General features: G+C 37.6%; 1 protein-coding gene across 5 annotated transcripts in view; it reads left to right on the plus strand.

Annotated features, from left to right (window-relative positions):
• nell2b (neural EGFL like 2b) overlaps positions 1-20,517 on the plus strand; it is a 138,878-nt gene that overhangs the window by 99,116 nt on the left and 19,245 nt on the right. For all 5 annotated transcript variants that reach the window (XM_049474233.1, XM_049474235.1, XM_049474234.1 and 2 more), the window contains exons 16-18: positions 1,681-1,821; positions 3,550-3,743; positions 5,217-5,393. In XM_049474233.1, coding sequence (XP_049330190.1) covers positions 1,681-1,821; positions 3,550-3,743; positions 5,217-5,393 — 512 coding nt within the window. The remainder of the gene's footprint in view (positions 1-1,680; positions 1,822-3,549; positions 3,744-5,216; positions 5,394-20,517) is intronic.

A 20,517-nucleotide genomic window follows, 5' to 3' on the forward strand; every position in this document is an offset into this window, starting at 1 on the left:
CTGATTGGGCTGATTGACTTCACACGTGTTGGAGGGTGCAGGCCCCACTGGTAATGGGGACGCACAAAGAGGTGGGACAGTTGGATAGCCAAATTGGGAGAAAAAAATGGGGAAAAATCAGAAATAAATATAAAAAAAAAACTTAGTCATCTTGGCATCTGGCTCCTAAAGAGAATGGCAAGTGACATGCTCAAGCACACGCCCAAAACACACACATACTAATTAAGAGAATTAGTTCATGCTTTGCATGTTTTGGGCCACACAAGACACACTTTTCCCCTTTTTACCTAGAAACCACTAAAATAGGGCCCGTATTCTCTGAATATAATAACTTCATCCCAAAATAATTAGATAGCAGTTGATTTAATAATGGAAGGAATGAGCGTCCCTAGTGAACAGGGTCTCCAAAAACTGCTGTTGGTGTTTGCAGTGGTGCACTTGTGTACATTTTGCGGCAATATGATATATTTTTAATTAGTACAGATGATTTGCTGAGATTCAGGTCGTAGTTCTCTCAAAGTTAACCATAGAAAATTTCAGGATTGCTTTAAAAGATTTACCTCAGCAACAGCTTTACAAAAGTACAAAGGCGTGTGTCTGGCACGCATGCGCAAACACACAAGGACACGCAGACGCGGTATTCAGCTTGTATGCAGCGAGTGGCCTTGAAGCTGTTTCAGCCAGCACAAAGAGAACGACAAGTACAGTGGCTTAAAATCAGCCGAAAGGAATGTATCTTTTGAAGAGAAACAGGCCGGATGAATTCGATTCAGAAAGGGTGTCACGGTCACCGGCGTGGTAAATGGCGGGTCTGCCGAAGAACCACTCAGTTCCTCTTAAACGCTGAATGGCTTTGTAATTGAAGTGTCACCACATTGACATATTCCTCGCAGGACATTTACTATGGGCTTTTATGATGGTACAAAGATCAAGGGCACAGAGGAAGAAATTAGGAAAGACTCTGAATATCTGTATTTAATAGAGTTTTGAGCGCTGTGCTTTTGCTTTTTTTATTTATAAATATATATTTATACTCTGTGCTTTTGCTGTTTGGCAGCATTTGTTTGGCTTTCGTTCTTGTTCCTCTCTTTATGTGTGAGAAGAAAACTGAATCTGAATCTTTGTAGAGAAAGCAGAGCTTTCTTTAGAGCTTTACTGGAGAGTTCAGTTTATTTAGGTTAACATAAAAATACCACCACTGATCATATTATTAAGATTATCAATGTATGAGATTTTTACAGTGAGATCAAACTGTAGTATACTTATTAATTTACAGTGTAATTGTACAATTCTAGTATTCAAAAGAATGAAGCTTCATAAGGCTTCATAAACAGTTTGTAAACTGTCATGTTTCTACATAGTAACCTAAAAAAAATAACAAAGGTGATTAATATAGTAAATCTTTAGGAGGTACAGTATATGTAAACTGTAAAATGCAGTAATAACTACTGTCACAAAGCTACATGTCCATAGGGATGACACTTTCCTGTGATGACACCTTAAACCGCTGACTCGAGCCAGAGCACTGGCAGTGAATGACATTGTGAAGTGGAAGATCATCATAGCTGATTTTGCTGATCTCTCATTCTCTCTCTCTCTTTCTCATTCTCTCTCTCTCTCTCTCTCTCTCTCTTATTACTCTTTCTCCTTCTCTCTCTGTCTCTCTCGGCCATGTGACAGACATTGACGAGTGCTCAGATGGCTTTGTGGAGTGTGACAGTCGAGCCACCTGTGTGAACCTTCCTGGCTGGTATCATTGCGAATGCCGCGATGGCTACCACGACAACGGGATGTTTTCAGCCAATGGGGAGTCATGTGAAGGTAGGAGGAGCTAGGACAATCTCATAGTGCTAGCTCACTTATCTACCTACACAAGAATGCGTTACAATTACATTCTTCACAGTCACTTACACTCAGCACTTAACCAGCACAAACACACAAGTGTGGAGCAGCAGCCAATCACACACAGCGCACTCTCTATTAGAAACGAACGTCTATTGATCCAGGACCCAGTGACAATCAACACACACACACTCACGAATATACATAAGCTTAAGGGCAGTTTAGGACACAGGGAGACTCCACCCATGCTAACCAATAAGCTACCGTTCCAGCATTTCAGAGTCTATATGATTGGCAGTCTGCTGAACCATTATGAAGTTTCTATGCCAATCACTTCTATTAAGCAACACAACATATTAAAAATACTTTCAAGACTAATAGTCCTTTATAGCATAGTGTAGTTTAATTCAGTTTATAGGGATAATCTTACAAAAATCAAAAGATAATCACAATCAGGCTCTGTTTAGTTTTCTGCATTCTTTTATAGTAAAAAGAAGAAGAAAGATTTTCACGATAATCCCAACAAGTTATTGGTGCTGCTACATTTATTTAGTTTGGAGCTTCATTTAATTTTCATTTTTTATTTACTGTATATACTGTATATACAGCTCTGGAAACAATTATGAGACCACTTCAGTTTCTGAATCAATTTCTCTGATTTTGCTATTTATAGGTATATGTTTGAATAAAATGAAAATTGTTGTTTTATTCTATAAACTACAGACAACATTTCTCCCAAATTAAAAAAAAATAAAATAATGTCATTTAGAGCATTTATTTGCAGAAAATGAGAAATAGCTGAAATAACAAAAAAAAAAGATGCACAGCTTTCAGATCTCAAACAATGTAAATAAAACAATTTCAAATTTGTAAAGTTTTAAGAGTTCAAAAATCAATATTTGGTGGAATAACCCTGGTTTTAATCAGTTTTCATGCATTTTGGCATGTTCTCCTCCACCAGTCTTACACACTGCTTTTGAGTAACTTTAGGCCACTCCTGGTGCAAAAATTCAAGCAGTTCAGCTTGGTTTGATGGCTTGTGATCATCCATCTTCCTCTTAATTATATTCCAGAGATTTTCAATTCGGGAAAATCAAAAACTCTTTTGTAGTCATTTGTAGTGGTTTGTAGTTCAGTAGTGGGTATTATGTCCCTAAAATAAAATTACAATATTTTAGGGCATTTATTGTGATAATGAAGAAAAATACTCTGTAAATAATAGACTCCTTTAAGACAGAATTTTGGTGTTACCACAATATGGATTTTTAATGCGTCACATCATACTGTTTACAATACGATATGACACACTCGTCTTCATGGAAATTTTATAAGTTTCAGCAGAAGTAATAGCACCCATGTTAGCTGTAATATTTAAACAGTGGACATGGCTGTTTAACAGCCTGCAGTCACTATCAGTCTTGGTAAATGCATTTGCTGTGCCATTTTAATATTCTCCTCCCAGCATTTTGCAAGTTTGGAGGAAAACGCTAAGGCAGTGCATATTTCAGTGAGGCAAAAACACCACTTCAATCCTATTATGAGCGCTAAACAGCCGTTACTGTCAGTTTTTAGCACTTAAACAGGATGTGTGACTGAACAGAGCATTACTAAACCTGCCACGTAATCTGTCAGACTTCAGAAAGATTTCATAACAGCGCTCAGTTTAACATGAATCAGGAAACCATCTGTGCGTTTCCTGTTTCACAGATATTGACGAGTGTGAGACGGGGAGACACAGCTGCGCTAATGACACACTGTGTTTTAATATGGACGGAGGATACGACTGCCGCTGCCCTCATGGGAAGAACTGCTCAGGAGACTGCGTTCACGATGGGAAAGTCAAACACAACAGGCAGATCTGGGTGCTGGATGATGACAGGTGCTCTGTCTGCTCCTGCCAGGTGAGCACAGTGAGCATGTGCTCGTCTCATTTTGCCACAGTTGTGATCCATCTATCAATATTGAGCATCTGTGAATTACAGCTAATGATTATTTTGGTAGTTACTAATCTGCTGATTATTTTTTTGATTAATTGATAAGTCATTGATTAGTTCTGCCATGTCCTCCATCTCTAAAAACTACTGAAACAGCTTATCATGAGATTTAAAATGTCTGGATGTTGTTTAAACATGAAAAGTACTGATATTTAATAAAGTCTCTAGAGTAAAAACTTTTAGAGACAGCCGAAGTTGAGTGTAAAGTGTTTGTATTGTGTTTAATTTTAGGAATTCTAGGTATAAAGCACCACCAGACTGTAGTTTATTTATTTTTTATTTTATACAGTAAAAGCACATTGTGGTTTCTATGTTCATTAGGCTTAAACCGATATCAAATAGCTTTTGTGCAGGAGGCATTATTTAGTAACAATTTACAATAATGGTACATTAAGTATCAGTACTTACAAAAGTAATTAACATTTTTGAATGGTTAATTAATGTCTCAACTAATTAATAACTGACACCAGATAAGACATCATTAATTATTACTAAAACAATATTGTAAATATTGTAAAATGTCTTAACCAGTGTAAACGAATAATTAGTTAACACATTTTGCTGTAAGTACTGTTAATTAATGTACCCTTGTTGTAATTGGTTTACAGTTATTCTTATTTAAGAATATTTTACATTAGTTGTTTACATTAGTCTACATTAATCTAGTATTATCACATTGTTTTATTGATTGTTGTTTTTTCTTTATTTGAGAAAGTGGAGACAGTTACTTAAAAAAAAAACGTTTTTAAATATTTTTGAATTTAACAATAAAGATATTTCCCTGTAATTGTGCCCATGCAGTGCATTAATATTTAGAAATAAAGTAAATAAGTAAATTTAAAAACAATATAGCACATTCCACATTCACATTCTGCTTTTTTTAATCAGTACATTCAAATTGAATTTATATCAAATTAAAATGACCAGTATGATATGAGTTTTGGCAAGAATTTATGTTCAAAATGGTTGTCAGCCGATTCATATAAAATACTACTAAAAAAACAATATATTTTTTAAATGTAGTAAGTTCCCAAATGGCACACAGTTGTTACACTTTAACATTTTAAAGTTGACGCAAAAAATTTATAAAAATACTATTTCTGTTTAAAACTAGTCTTTTTAATACCATTACTGTTTTTGTATTTTATATGTAAAGTCAGAGATCTTTTGAAGCTAAAAGTTTAAATGCATGCCTCAAAATTGCTAAATAGTGAACAATGTTTGTGTAAATCTATAAATAGAATAGACTGCAGTAGTTGAAAAAAGACTGTAATTTGATCATGTTTGAAATGGCTGCTGCTAATCCACAACTTATGCTTAATAGGGCTTAATAGACGGTTTATTGATTATTGATCTCGCTCTCATATTCCCTCTCTTTAGTCTGGTCTGGTGATGTGTAGGCGGATGGTGTGTGACTGCGAGAACCCGACGGTGGACGTGTCTTGCTGTCCAGAGTGTGACCCTCGTCTCACCTCTCAGTGTTTGCAGCAGAACGGTCTTCTGACGTACAACAACGGAGACACCTGGGTGGAGAACTGCCAGCAGTGTCAGTGCATGGTGAGATCATCACAACACTTTCAATTTATACTAAAGTGTAGTATAGCTAATGTATAGGAGTGTGGCGAGATCTTGTGCCACGAGATCGCACATGATTAAATCTGCACCGTGTTCACTGTGTCTTGTAAAACATTTGCACAGGTAACCAAAACAAATGTTAGATTATTTTGTAAGCAAACAGCAGCGCTGATCTGCTCGAGTGAGCCACTGTACACACACACGCACCTGCCTCACTGTATCTGCTGACTTTAACATGTTATACCGTGTTCTGATAATCACGGCCTTCGCCCACTCATTCCCACCTTTATGATTTAAACTGCAGAGCAACACATAATTATGGACACATGCAGAGGCAACTTGCTGAGATTTGGTCATAGGTTGCCAGGTCTGTATAGAACCCTTAATGGGGATTGCCAGTTGAATACAGAACCCTCACAGGTGGGATTCTGACAATAGTTCTAAGGTCTGAAGAGACTCCTGTGAGATCATACAGGAGACAAATTGTTAGGTTTATGGTAAAACCACTTACAATTTTGATGTGAGTTTCAGTCAAACAAAATATTTGCAATCATATATTTCAACTTTAAAATTAAAATATATATACAAACCAAGCTGAACTGCTTGAATTTTTGCCCAGGAGTGGCATAACGTTATCCAAAAGCAGTGTGTAAGACTGGTGGAGGAGAACATGCTAAGATGCATGAAAACTGTGATTTAAAAAAAAACAGGGTTATTCCTCCAAATATTGATTTCTGAGCTGCTAAAACTTTATGAATATGAATGCATTATTTAAAGTCTGAAATCTCTGCATATTTTTTCTTATTTTATTTTTTTCTTATTTCTCATTTTCTGCAAATAAATGCTGTAAATAACAATATTTGTATTTGGAATTTGGGAGAAATGTTGTCTGTAGTTTATAGAATAAAACCACAATGTTCATTTTACTCAAACACATACACATAAAATAGCAAAATCTGAGAAACTGATTCAGAAACTGAAGTGGTCTCTTAATTTATGTCTCATCATACCCCTACTAGTAAATGCAGTATATCTACTGTTTTGGCTCAGTGTGCTTACCTCTTAAACACGCTCATGCACCAGGGTTGGCTGGCTTTTTCCCACTGATTTACTCCCACTTTACTGTAATAATAACTTGGGACACAAACCTTCTAAAAAGTTCAACTTTTGTCTTGACAGAGTATTTTTCCAAAAGTCTTGAGGATCATCAAATTTTTTTCTGGAAAAATTGAGACAAGCATTTTTTTTTTGGCCATGCAGGCCAATTCGACGAATCGTATATCGGGCGGGCGCGGCCGATCCACTTACCGATCCATATTACAGTCCACAGCTTGAGCAGGACAATAAACCCGCCGTAACGTTAACACGAAACGCATCCCTGATCCGGATTCCAGTTTAACAGTTTACCCTGAAGCCCCCTGCAGCTTCAGTCTGTGGCTGACTGAGTAACTTTAGCTGTTTGTCTACAAAAAAAGTCAATTATCTGGAGAGTTTTAACTTTGTAAACACTGTACAGCAGAACGGTACAGGTAAAGTCAGTGTCCGAAAGGTAAACAAATTAACACCAGCTAGTCTGTTAGCCTAGCTAGCACGGAACCGACAGCAGCTGCATTCCGGTGTTGTAAAGGTTTTAACTACAGACTGGAGTAAACTATAGTCATAATCCACATATCTTATAAAACCACAGGATCTACAAACACTAACCAGCACAAACACACCCATCTGTTATTAAAAAACAGTCATTAATTTAGTTCGGAAATACAGTTAGCATCACCAGTTAGCCGTTAGCCATCTCTATTAAGATCTGTAGTCTGTTAGCCTAGCTAGCAAATGCATTTCGGCATTGTGAATGTAATAAATAACTATGTTGAGTGAACTACAGCCATAATCCACTTCTAATATCAAACCACAGATCCTACCAACCCTAACCAGCACTAAGAAATAAATCAGTTATTAAAAAACAGTGATTAATTGAGCTCGGAAATACAGTTAGCGTCGTCGGTTAGCCGTTAGCTATTGCAGCTTATCCTCTACACTACCTGTCAAAATAAATGTCTCCTGCGCAACCGTTGCAAAAAAAGGCCCTGAATTTAATATTTAACGTATTTAATATTTAACTTTTTTTAAATATATATATTTATTATTAATTTGAAAGGAAACTATTGTGTATTTGCATATAAAATATGTCAAATAAATGACTTTTGAATGCATTTACATTAAATGCACTTGTGTTTACTCTTTAAAGGGCTTTGTGGTCTGTTTCAGCCTCATTATGTAACCTTAATCATAGTACTATAAATAAACTAAATGTATCGGTATCAGCAATTTTATATCAGTTTTATATCGGTTTCGGATCGGAGCTGAAAAAAGTGTATCGCCCATCACTATTCCTAACCTTTTCCAGACTGATACACCTCGATTTCTTTCTTTCTCGTTTGTTCCTGGATTTCTTTGAATGTTTGCATGATGTCTAGCTTTTGAGTATATTTTGGTCTACTTTACTTTATCAAGTAGGTCTAATCAGGTCCAGGTGTGGCAGTAAGCAGGTTTGGGTGTGGTTAGAGAAATTAAACTCGGGTATGATAAACTACAGTTATGTTTTAACTGGGGAAGGGTGAAACCCTTTTTTTTTTTTACACAGGACCATGCAGGTTTGGATTTTTTTAAATAATGAAAACCTTCATACAAAAACTGCATTTTGTGTTTGCTTGTGTTACCTTTGTCTAATATTTAAATTAGTTTGATGATTTGAAACCTTTAAGAGTGACATACATGCAAAAAAATCTAAAGAAATCATGAAGGGGGCCAACAGTTTTTCACACCACTGTATATAAAGATGTAAATGTGAGTTATTCTGGCCGGATTGTTAATGCGTTCACCTCACTTGCTGACATTTTTGAAGACCCTGGTATTGACTTCTGTGTTTATTATTCACGTCACATTTAAAGAGGTCAATATTGAGGCAGAATATGGAGGGCTGAAATTTCACACTGGAAAATAATGTTTTATTAATTGAAGTGAGTCAAATGGTTCCAGATTCACTTGCTTTTTTTGCTTGATTTGGCAAGAATTCCTGTGTTCCTGTGAAACGTTTTATTCATCTGAACCCTCATAACGCATTCAGCTCATGAAAATTCAGAGCATCAGAGAGTCACTTCTCACATTTGTAGGCTGTTGTTATTGCTTATTCTGATTTGTTACTTTCATTCATTTTATTTTACATGCACATTATAGCAATTCCAGGAACGGAAGAGGACCTGCTGGTAGATGATACTTTAGATAATAGTCAGAGTCTGAATTTCAATAAGTTTCTAGCAGCCTCTAGCTGAAAGCTGTATATGTGTGACGCAACAAATACAACAATTATGTATTAAAACAAGATGAGATCCATTGATGATTTCACACGTGTCGTTTTCATGCAAATACAGACGCTGAGGCAAAATCTGAACCCTAAGGATTTTGTAGAAACATTTTAGAAAATGAGTGAAAGAGGAGAGGCAATAAAAGAGCACTAGAGGAGTGTACAGGAGGGTGTGGGTAACCAAAAACAATGAATAATCACAATTACGCTAAGAACCGTATTTATCAGGATAGCAATAATTTATTGTAATATTGCCTGCCCTGATCAGGAGGTGCACTCAGTTAATAATGATAGGTTGTATTTGTACTTTTTTGGAATTTGTCTCTTTATTAAGATAAATCTAAATAAAGCATATAGTTTTTGTTTTTAACCCTCAATTATGTTTGAATGCATAAACTTAATTAGGCTGTGAATTAGGGATGTCCCGATCCAGCTTTTTGAACTTCCGATCCGATACCAATATTTATTTGCACTTCCGATCCGATATCGGCCGATACCGATACCGGCCTATCCAAGCATGTAATAAAGTTTAAAGTTATTTAGCCAACTTACTTTGTTGTCAAACTCATGTTGACAAGCGTTTTACTCTTGATAACAAGTAGCCAGCTGAATAAGGTGTGTTTGAATAATACACAGTGGTTGGTGAGGAGAAACTGACCTGTTTATTTAGCAATTAATAAACTCAAAATAGACAAAATAATAAATAACAAAGGCTTAAAAAGCCATAAGTGCAAATAATATTGTAAATTGTATTAAAAAAGCAAAACACACAACTTGAGTAGAAAATAGTCTATTAACAGCATCAGTACTCTTGAGTGCTGTACTCATCAGTGCTTTTGAACAAGTGTAAACCAAAGCTTAAAAACAAATCAGTGCAAATATTGTAAACTATTTAAAAGCAAAATGCCTTCTACTCCCCAATCTCCTCCACACTTTGCTGCTCCATCCCCATCTACATACTCCCTTCAATTCCACCACTGTTTGCCCTCCCTGCAGTCCGAGCATGATGGGGAGATTCTTTTTTTTTTTTTTTTTTTTTTTTTTTTTTTTTTTTTTACAAAGACGAGCATTTCTATATGCTCAGGTGTCATCCAGCTCCTGTGTTAGTAATGTAACCATAATATAATAAATATTTTGTATAAGCAATTAAAGCTAAATTATCAAAATAAGCTACGTTTCACACAGTTTTACCTTTTAGTTGCATAAATGAGAAACATAACATGTTTCATAAACTTCTTTATTTGCAAATAATTGTAAAATTTACCCATACCCACTAGTTGAGATGTGATACTAAAATAAGCATAATGACACTAAAACACAACAAGCAAAAATCATAATGTTAAGAGAGAAATCTTTATTAAATTCAAAGAAAAATAAACTCTTCATAAAGGGAGCAAATGCTGCCTCCAGCCTGTCTGACCAAGTTCATCTTTCCCGCCCAGGGAGACGCTATGCTATGTGCTGAAGGTGTGCTGAAAAATGCGGACCGGATTTTACTCTCACTGGCGAAAACGCAGCAAAAACTGGAATAGATTATCTAAATGGGTGCGCTGGAAAACCCGGATCGGACTTTCAAAAAAAAAAAAAACTGAATCGGGAATCTGGATCGGCATTTTCTCATGCCTTCCGATCCGATACGCATTTTTGCAAATATCGGCGGCCGATCCAATCCAAATATCGGATCGGGACAAGCCTACTGTGAATCAAAGGGTGCTTTTTCAGCGGCTTTTGTTAGGAACAGGGGAGTCGCCATGTTTCCCTTCTAATTCAGCAGGTAAAGTTAAGCTAAGTTAAGTAAACAAAACCGTAATTCTTAAAATTCCATTTATTTACAGTAAGCACAGATTTCCAGATTTACTTTAAGGTTGGAGCATTAGCATTAGTGGAGTGCTAGCATTAGACTAATTGCCACCTGACAGCACTACACTGAGGAACCCTGAGTGTTCCGCTAAACCAGGGCGATATTAGCTAACGGTTCGTCCCACGTAGCTTGTTTTAACACTGTAAATGTGCAGACTACAGGCTGATGATACTCACATCTGAACGGCCAAAAATCTAGGGATTAGCGCGTAATGCTAATACTGCTCCAGCACTGGTAGCCGGGGTTAGAAGCAGAATACAGTTCAATAATATTCACCTCTGAACGGCCAAATGGCTCTCGTGCTTAGTGGGTAATGCTAATGATGCTCCAGCTGTGCTAGCTGGGGTTAGCAGCAGACTACAGGACGATAATACTCACCTCTAAGCCTCGAAAGAGCTAGCACTTGAAGCCACCACAGGTCGGGCGCCCCCTGCTGTTCGGTTGCAGAAAGCTGTGTAACCCCACCCTTCCTATAGTGGCAAAACATGGCAAAACAGACAACTTTCAATCACGTTTTTTTCCAAAATACTGTAATTCTACCTCTATTATTTAATTGCAACAGCTAATGTAACCTCTGCTTATATTGTAAAATTTTTATATCCCCACAGAATTCCTTTTTAAAACGTTATTCAGCTCTATTTAAAAAGGTGTGGTTATTGTAAAAGGGCTGGGTTACACCTAGCCGGGGTGGGACCAATGACTGTATGGGCGGGACCATAGACTGTGTATAGCTCTGTGGAGGCAGCCCTCAGGGGCGGGGTTATTTAAATGAGTAGGCTGTCTCTCCACAGTCTTTCTCCCTCCTCTGGTCTCTACTGCGCAGACTCGGGTTTCAGGATCGCCAACATGGCGGAAGATTTTGGTTTCATTTTCATTGAATGAATGGGAACAGTGACACAGCGTCCATCTTTTTTTTTTTTTACAGTCTCTTGGTTAGTGTGTAATGCTAATATTGCTCCAGCAGTGCTAGCTGGAGTTAGCAGCAGACTATAGGTAAACTATAGGTAAAATGTATTTATAGGAGGCATCGGATTATAAGGTGCACTGACGATTTACGTGTATCTCTCCTGAAATCAGTTTTCTGAGTAAAGCACTTTCGTTTATTTACATTCAGCTTGGATTTTCCATTTGGGCGTTTCCATTATCAAAAAATTGAGCTGTAGTCTTCTGCATAAACCCAACTACTAGCCTAAGACAACACAAAGTACAGAGTGACTATATTAAATCACATGCTATACTGCTCCAGCTTTTCAGTGCGTCAGGTGAACTTTCATTTAAGCTAGTAATTAATGAAGCACTCCGTTTCCCTGTAAAATCCAGGTTTGTAAATCCCTTTTGGGGGCAAGGCTTGTGCGTAGATGCTCTAATTGACACTCATTTGCATGGGAAAATTACTTGTGTGCATATTTACTGCTGGAGTCAGGATTGGCAAGAAATGTAACACCTTTTAGCACCATAAATGTGCACAAATGTGACTAAAAACGTGAAAATTGTTCATGATAATACTTTAATGAGTTTCCCAGAAAATGATCTTGAAAGCGTGCCACCTGTTATGAAACGTGTGAAATGAAAGGGCATGGCAGACATGAGCTGCTGGAGCGAGCGTGTGCCTCAGATCACAGACTCAGATCCCCTGCAGACTGGAAGCGCTTCAGCTCAGCCACCTCCTCCTCCGGGGATTTGGCTTTTTCTCGTTATCTAGGAACCCTTTCCCACTCCGAGCGGAATTGAATCATAAAGTTCAGCTTACACAAGGCCACTAAATCTCTGCCGTTATATCGATCTGGGACACAGATACAGGTTCCACTCCTGCACCACATTTGCTGAGGATTCAGACCTGCCACTGTGTTCCTGCCAAGAGCTGTGAACTGACAAAGCATTTAAAGTTCTGGGCAAAAGTAAATTGCATTTATGGACGAGGAGGGGGTATAAAAAACATTACCTGTCCATTTACAGTAATTATAATTGTGTTTTTATAGCATTTTAAAGGAAATGTCTGCTTTCTAAAAGTATTTTTCACAGTCATGTAAATGCTCTTTTGAGCTTTAAGTTTTTTTTTTTTTATAGGATTGTATAGGATGTGTTAAGGTTTTGTCACAGAGTAAAGTAAAAGGTCAGATAAAGCAAAACAGCAGATAATTAAACACACAATATTATATTGTACTACATTCAGCATTGGGTTTTTAATTGTATAGTTAATTATTTTACTATTGCTTTTCTTCTTCCCTCAGTCAGGATTAAACATTTATTTTTTTATTTTTATTTTTTTATTTTTTGCTATTTCTTTGTGGCCAGCAGTTAATTTATTTAACCTCATAAAATGATTATACAAAACCCTTTTTTCTGCAGTAAAATAAGTTATTTACATTTTGAAAATTTGAGGGCTTGGAGAAGCTGCCTGTTCACTCTCTACTCCACTTAATAATTCCAGATCAGTAACAGCAATCAACCCAAATTCTAAAAAATAGACAAACATAAAGAAACTAAAGGTTCGAAAGACATGAACTGTTTGATTTGTATTCAGGAAAAAAATACTGATTTTAAGTTCAGGAAAGATCAAATTGTATGATTTTATTCACTATATTTTGACATTTTAGCAGATTTACTTCTTATATTACTTTACTTATTTTTTCTATTACTTGCTTTTCAGTAATGTTTCTCATCAAATATGAAAGCTTTTTATGTAATACTTGAATAGAAATCCTCAAGATTTTGTGATGTAATATTAGGCAGTTTATTGCCTGAAATAAATCCTGCCCTGCTCCAAAGATCTACAACATCTTGCTGCAGATGGAGTCACTGTGCATCGTTCAACTATTCGGTTCACTTTACACAAGGAGAGGCTGTATGGGAGAGTAATGCAGAAGAAGCCTTTTCTGAGCACACGCCACAAACAGAGTCGCTTGAGGTATGCTAAAGCTAAAGCACATTTGGAAACGTCAGCTTAATGTTGGAATAAGGTGCTGTGGACTGATGAAGCTAAAATTTAATTATTTGGAGGTTGATTATGCATGGAGGATTTTAGTCAATATCAGTAGATTCTTGAGAACAATGTTCAAGAGTGTTCAGTAAGAAAGTTAAAGTTGAGGGCTGGATACTTCAACAAGACAATGACCCTAAACACATAAACATTCTGGAATGATCACCTCGGTCCCCAGACCTGAATATTACTGAAAATCTGTGGTTTGATTTAAAGCGGCTGTTTATGCTCAGAAACCATCAAACCTGCAAACCTGACTGAACTGGAGATGATTTATAAAGAAGGTCCAAAATACCTTCAACCAGAAATCAGACTCTCATTGGATGCTATAGGAAGCTTTTAGAGGCTTATATTTCTGCAAAAGGAGGATCTACTAAATATTGATGTATTTTTTCTGTTGGGGCCCAAATTTTTACACTTTTACGCCTAATTTAGTTTAGAGAATTACACAGTTTCTGTAAATCCTATAAACTTTATTTCACTAATCAAACATCACTGTGTTCATCTGATATATGATATATTTTACTGAAGTAGCTGATCAGAACAATTTATAAAGAAAAATTCAGAAAATTATCAGGGGTGCCCAACATTTTTCATACCACTGTATGAGGTGGATTCCATTCAAATTTACTCATTAAATTTAATTAAATTTTGAAATTCTGAATTTTTCTCTGTGTCTCTCTGGACTTTCAAAATAACCAAATCTAAAACATCTGGTGCATCTTGTTCTCCATACAGGCGCTTTCTTTATTATACAGGCTTTAATTTGTATCTCTGTGCTGCATGATGATGTTACTCTTCATTACTTTTCCTTTATCTCCACAACTGCGTGTTCTCATTCCCACACAAGCAGAATAAACATGGAGTCGACTTCAGAACTTAAAAGACTGGTGGCAGTGGTGGGGGCGGGTAGGCGAGAGACGGAGAGAAAAGAGCGCGAGGGCTGCAGGGACGTGTGCGCGGCCTACAGTGTCATGAGAAAGAGTGCGTAATGAGCGCCGAAAAAGAGAATAAAGAGAGTGGAGCAGAAGTAGCAGGAAGAAGAAAGAGTGAGAAAAAGTGAGAGAGAGAGAAACACAGGAGAGAGAGGCCATAAGGGAGTTGGCGGGAGAGAGAAGGAACGAGAGAGATGAGAAAAAGGTGGAGAAGGACAGTGAAGAGAATGGGAGAGAGAAAGAATTAAGAGAGTAAATGCAAGAAAAACAGTAAGATTAACAGTAAGAAGAAGACAGAGAGACAGGGAGGGAGAGACAGTAAAAAAAAAGCAAGTGAGAGATTATATTTAAGCCTAATTGAGATTTTTTGCTCTGATCACATTCATGAATATAAGTGATCTGTTTCTGTCTGTAAAGTAAACAGATTTGCACTTTGATTGATTAATATTTATGCACATCACCTCCATTGTTTTACTGTGTTCACACTGTGCTGTGCCAATTTCTGACATTCTAACAGAATCCTGCTCCCCTTAAACAATGTTCTGTCGTTTGTTGTGAAGGAAAACTTAATATTAATTGTTATTCATGAACAGAAAAAACAGGATTTGAGTGCAATCTGTTATTCCCATACTCGTGTGTGATGTGGGAGCACACAACAGGAAATTAGATTTTGGCAGGGGGGAGCTAATACATGCATATTGTAGAGCCTTATGAAATCCATTTTTATTTTTTGCCAAGTTTAGTTTTAATGTTTTTTTTTTTTCTTTTTTTCTTTTTTTTTCCCACATTTAAGAAGTTTAGGTTTGTAGTGCTGTCAGAAGACGGTTAAAAAAAGATCCAATTAATTACATGCTCTGTGATTAATTCATCTAAATAATCTAATTTTAATAATAATAATAGCTGTACAATTTAGTTGAAGTTTAGCTGCTGAGCAAATAAATGAACGAATAACTGACATAGACTTAAAAGCTCCCTGTAATGAACATAAGTTTATTAAAAGATTAAAATTACAAACAATTATAAAAGACGCTTACACATGCCAGAGGTTTTTGCAGATTAAAATGAGATGCAAATACAAACAGATTTCAGATATTTTGACCATGTTTTAATAAAAAAAAGTTTGCTTATAGAAGTCCAAATACAAATAATCAAAATAAAATAAAATTTTCCTTATTATTTTATCATACATATTTTAATTTATATTATCTGCCCTGGGGCTTTTAATTTGAAGGCCAAAATGCAAAAAGCTTGCAGTGTGATGGTTAGATTAGTAAATTCTGTGGTTTAATTATGATTATAGTTCACATAAGTCTTTAGTTGCTGACCTCAGAACAATGGAATGCAGCTAGCAGCTTGATTCTAGCTAACAGCTGAACTCAGCAGTAAGGATTGGAGCGTGTTAGCTTGGATGCTAACTGTTTTCTGAAATGAATTAATGGCTAATTTTAGATATCAGAATGATGTTACTGTGCTGGTTAGGTATGGTAAATTCTGCTGTTTGATATGATATGGTATGATGTTTGTACATTACTCTGGTCTTCAGTTATTTTCATTGCTATGTTCATATCTGATTTTTTGTTCTGCAATTCCGTGATTCCGTCAGGGTTTTCCATGTTTCTGAAAGCATAGGGCCCTTATATTATGTTACATGCCTACAAATTGTATACATATCTGACCTGAGTGCTTGTGTGGAACTGGTTCAAATATTAACTGAAGCTGATCTTGATTACTTCAGCATGATAATGTGAACGTAACCAGAGAGAGAGAGAGGAAAGAAAGAGGCAGGCTCTTAGTGAGGGAGAGACAAAGTAGGAGAACTAGAAGACTGGTAAATGAGAGGCAGGGAGAGAAATGGAGAGAGAAGGAGGAGTTAATAAAGAAATTAGAGAGTGGAAGTGAGAGATGGAAGAAGAAAGGTGGAAGACGAGATGCCTTCAGTAAGAAGCCGAATGAGAGAGACGAGGAAAAAGGAAATGAATTGAGAAGGAGGGAAAAAGAGGGAGATTAAGACCGAAACAGACAGAGGAGGAGTTAAACAGGGAGGTAGGAAATGGATGAGGAGAGAGATCACACTTGGTTAATCATTAGTCAGAATTTAGACATTAAAATGAAGTGAGAAAATAAGAAGACCAAAGGTTTAATGAAATGTCGATTTTCAGTTTTAACAGGTCAGTAAAGTGCAGGAGTCTTGCTTGAATTTGCTGCTATTTTATCTCCAGCCTTAATCTGAACTCACTCTCATGCACTTTATTAAGACTGTGATTAAAAAGTCTGAGGAAAAGCAGCTGTTTCAGTCACATGATCAGCTCTCCTCAGTGCTAATGAGTTTTTAGACTCCTACTGGCAATGCTGTCACCCACTCAAAAGCAAGCATATAGCTTATTATTTTTTAAAGCACAGCTCATTTTTCACAATTAACTAGATATATGTTTATTAACTGCTGCTTATAGTGTTGCTTGAAAGTTTGTGAACTCTTTAGAAGTTTCTATATTTCTGCACAAATATGACATCATCAGAAGGCCTAAAAGTAGATAAACACTCCTCACTTCCAGACCACCATGGATATATTCACAAGCTCCGTTGCTATTTAAACGATGGACGTTTAAAAATGAGTCTGTTGGCGAGGTGTAAGATAGCAATGAGCACCGTGACACACCTTACACAGGAATATGCAGAACTAAGAGAAAAATATGCAGAACTAATGTTCACAGGAATGGTGTACCCGTCCCTGTGCTGAAATTGTGCTCTCCCATAGGAACTGAATGGTCGCCTGTTGCTTTCCAGCATGAACACAGGGTTAGGCGCTCGTACTCTCTCTCACTCTCTCTCTCTATCTCTCTCTCTCTTGCACGCACATTCTCTCTTTCTCACCTGCCCTCTCTCTCTCTTTCTCTCTCTTGCGCACACCCTCACTCTCTCTCTCTTTTCTCTCGCACATGCACCCTCTCTTTCTCTCGCACGCCTTATCTCTCTTCCGTGCTCCTTCTCTCTCGCGTGCCCTCTCTTTCACACGTACTCTCTCTCGCACCCTCTATCTCTCGCGTGCCCTATCTTTCTCTCTCTCTCTCTCTCTCTCTCTCTCTCTTGCATGCACATTCTCTCTTTCTCACCTGCCCTCTCTCTCTTTATCTCTCTTGCGCACGCCCTCACTCTCTCTCTTTCTCTCGCATATGCACCCTCTCTTTCTTTTGCACGCCTTATCTCTCACATGCCCTATCTCTCTCTCTCAATTCAATTCAATTCAATTCAATGTAGCTTTATTAGCATGACTGTGTAAAGTACAGTGTTGCCAAAGCATTACAACAATTCATATCAATAACAATGACATGAACATATATAACAAATAACAAAAATAACAACAACATAAATGATAATAACAGTTAGACTGTGTTAACAATATGAATCATTATGATTCTCATATTAATTACTGGATTTGGGGTGGGGGGGGTGGGGGGGTGTTACTCACTGTCTCTCAGGCTGTCAAGTGTTGCTACATATTTTGCAGCGAGGGGGGCGGTGTTCCCCTCTCCCAGAATTATTCCTAATTTTTCAGTTTCTGTAAATTTTTCAAAATTTGGAATCAGATCTTTAAATCTGTCCATGAATAATTCTCTTGTTTCTTTAAATTTTTCACATTTAAGAAGAAAGTGGAGCTCTGTCTCGACCTCACCTGTCTCACAGTGACCACACCTCCTCTCCTCTCTGGGCAGCCAGGAGCGTTTATACCTGCCCCTCTCTATAGCCAGGCTGTGGTCACTGAGTCTGTACCTGGTCAGGATCTGTCTCTGCTTCGTATCTTGGACAGTCAAGAGATACTCTTCTAATTCATACTCTGTTTTTAGGGCCCGATAGAATTCTAGCTTGTTTTGGGTTTGGATTTGTTTTCTCCAATGTTCCAGATAATCACTCTGAGTGTTTTTGGTGATGTGCCTGATGTTGGGTTTGGGGGATGAAGCAGTGCTGGGCTGAGGCTGCTGATTGTTAGGATTTGTTAGAGGGTTAATAAGCCTCAAGACCAGCTGACTGAGGGAGCTCTTTTCAGGGTTCAGTTCTTGGCTCTGTAGCGCCTTAAAATGCAGCGTGTCACTGGGACTCGTCTTCAAGTGCATCCAAAAATTTAGGGATCGTTTTTGGATGTTTATTATTAAAGGGAATCGGCCTAATTCTGCCCTGCATGCATTGGTTGGAGTTTTCCTCTGGACTTTTAAAATCAATCTACAGAATTCTGCATGCAGGGCTTCTGTTGGATGCTTGTCCCATCTAGTGTAGTTGAGTTCACTGAGTGGACCCCAGACCTCACTCCCGTACAGCGCAATGGGCTGGATCACACTGTCGAATACTTTACACCAGATTGGAATGGAAATGTCAATATTGTAGAATTTTCTCCTGATGGCGTACATCGCTCTGCGAGCCTTGTCTTTTAGTGCATTCACTGCCGAACTGAAACTCCCGGATGCAGTAACGACGAGGCCGAGGTACGTGTACTGCATCGTGTGATCTAGGGCGGTGCTGCCCAGACTAAACTGGTATCTGTGTTCCTGACATCTGGGCTTCTTTTGGAAGACCATTACTCTGGTCTTCTTCATGTTTACTGCCAGGGCCCAGTTCTGGCAGTACTGCTCCAGCAGGTCCAGGTGCTGCTGTAATCCCTGCGCACTGGGGGACAGCAGCACCAGGTCATCTGCATAGAGCAGGAACTTCACCTCCCCGTCCTGCAGAGCGAGTCCAGGGGCTGCAGACTGTTCCAGCTGCACCGCTAACTCATTAATGTAGATATTAAAGAGTGTTGGACTCAGACCGCAGCCCTGCCTCACTCCTCTTTTCTGAGTGAAGAATTCTGTGTGTTTGTCTCCAATTCTAACAGCACACTGGTTTTCTGTATACATTGATTTAATAATTTCGAAAACTTTACCCCCTATACCGCTCTCTAGTAGTTTGTAATATAGTCCGTCATGCCAAATAGAATCGAATGCCTTCTTAAAATCTACAAAACAGGCGAAGATTTTTCCGTTTTTGGACTGATGTACGTGTTGATTTATTAGGGTGTGTAGGGTGTAAATGTGGTCAGTAGTTCTGTGATTTGGAAGGAAGCCAATCTGATTCTTGCTCAGGACATTGTGTTCGGTAAGGAAAGAGAGAATTCTGCTATTTAAAATGTTGTTAAACACTTTCCCCAGATTACTGCTCACACAGATGCCTCTGAAATTGTTGGGATCTGATTTATCTCCACTCTTATGGATCGGGGTAATGAGTCCTTGACTCCAGATGTCAGGAAAACATCCAGAACTCAGGATGAGGTTGAATAATTTGAGCACTGCCCCCTGCAGCTCAGGAGTGCTGTTTTTAAGCATTTCGTTTCTGATGCTGTCAGGGCCACAAGCTTTATTAGATTTTAAAGATTTTAGTTTTTGTGCCAATTCTTCCTGTGTTATTGGGTAATCGAGGGGGTTTTGATTGTCTTTGATTGCACATTCAAGTGACTGTAGTTTCTGTGTGATCAGATTGTAAGTGGAATTTAGATTTTTTTCTGATATTTCTTTGTATAGAATTTCAAAATGATTTTTCCAGATTTCACCGTTTTGTGTGGGTACTTCTTGTGGTTTTGTTTTGCTTAAGTTATTCCACATCTCCCAGAACTGATTTTGTTTGATAGAATCTTCTATGTCTCTGAGTGTTTTGTTTGTATGGTTTAGTTTTTTTGGTTCTGATTGAGTGTTTATATTGTTTAAGAGTTTCACAGTATTTTTGTCTCAGGTCTTGATCTTCTGGTTGTCTGTGTTTTAAATTTGATAATTTTCTTAATTCTTTTCTAATTGATTGGCATTCATGATCAAACCATTTTTCTTTTGGCAGTTTTTTGCCTTGTTTTTTGCCTTGTTTTTTGCTTGTTTGTTGAAGCTCGACAGAGCTGCACTAACTCTTTACCGCTCTTATTTACAGAGCAGTCTAGACTGTTTCTGTCTCTGAGG

This window comes from Astyanax mexicanus, chromosome 2 (assembly GCF_023375975.1).
Source record: "Astyanax mexicanus isolate ESR-SI-001 chromosome 2, AstMex3_surface, whole genome shotgun sequence".
Taxonomy (NCBI): domain Eukaryota; kingdom Metazoa; phylum Chordata; class Actinopteri; order Characiformes; family Acestrorhamphidae; genus Astyanax; species Astyanax mexicanus.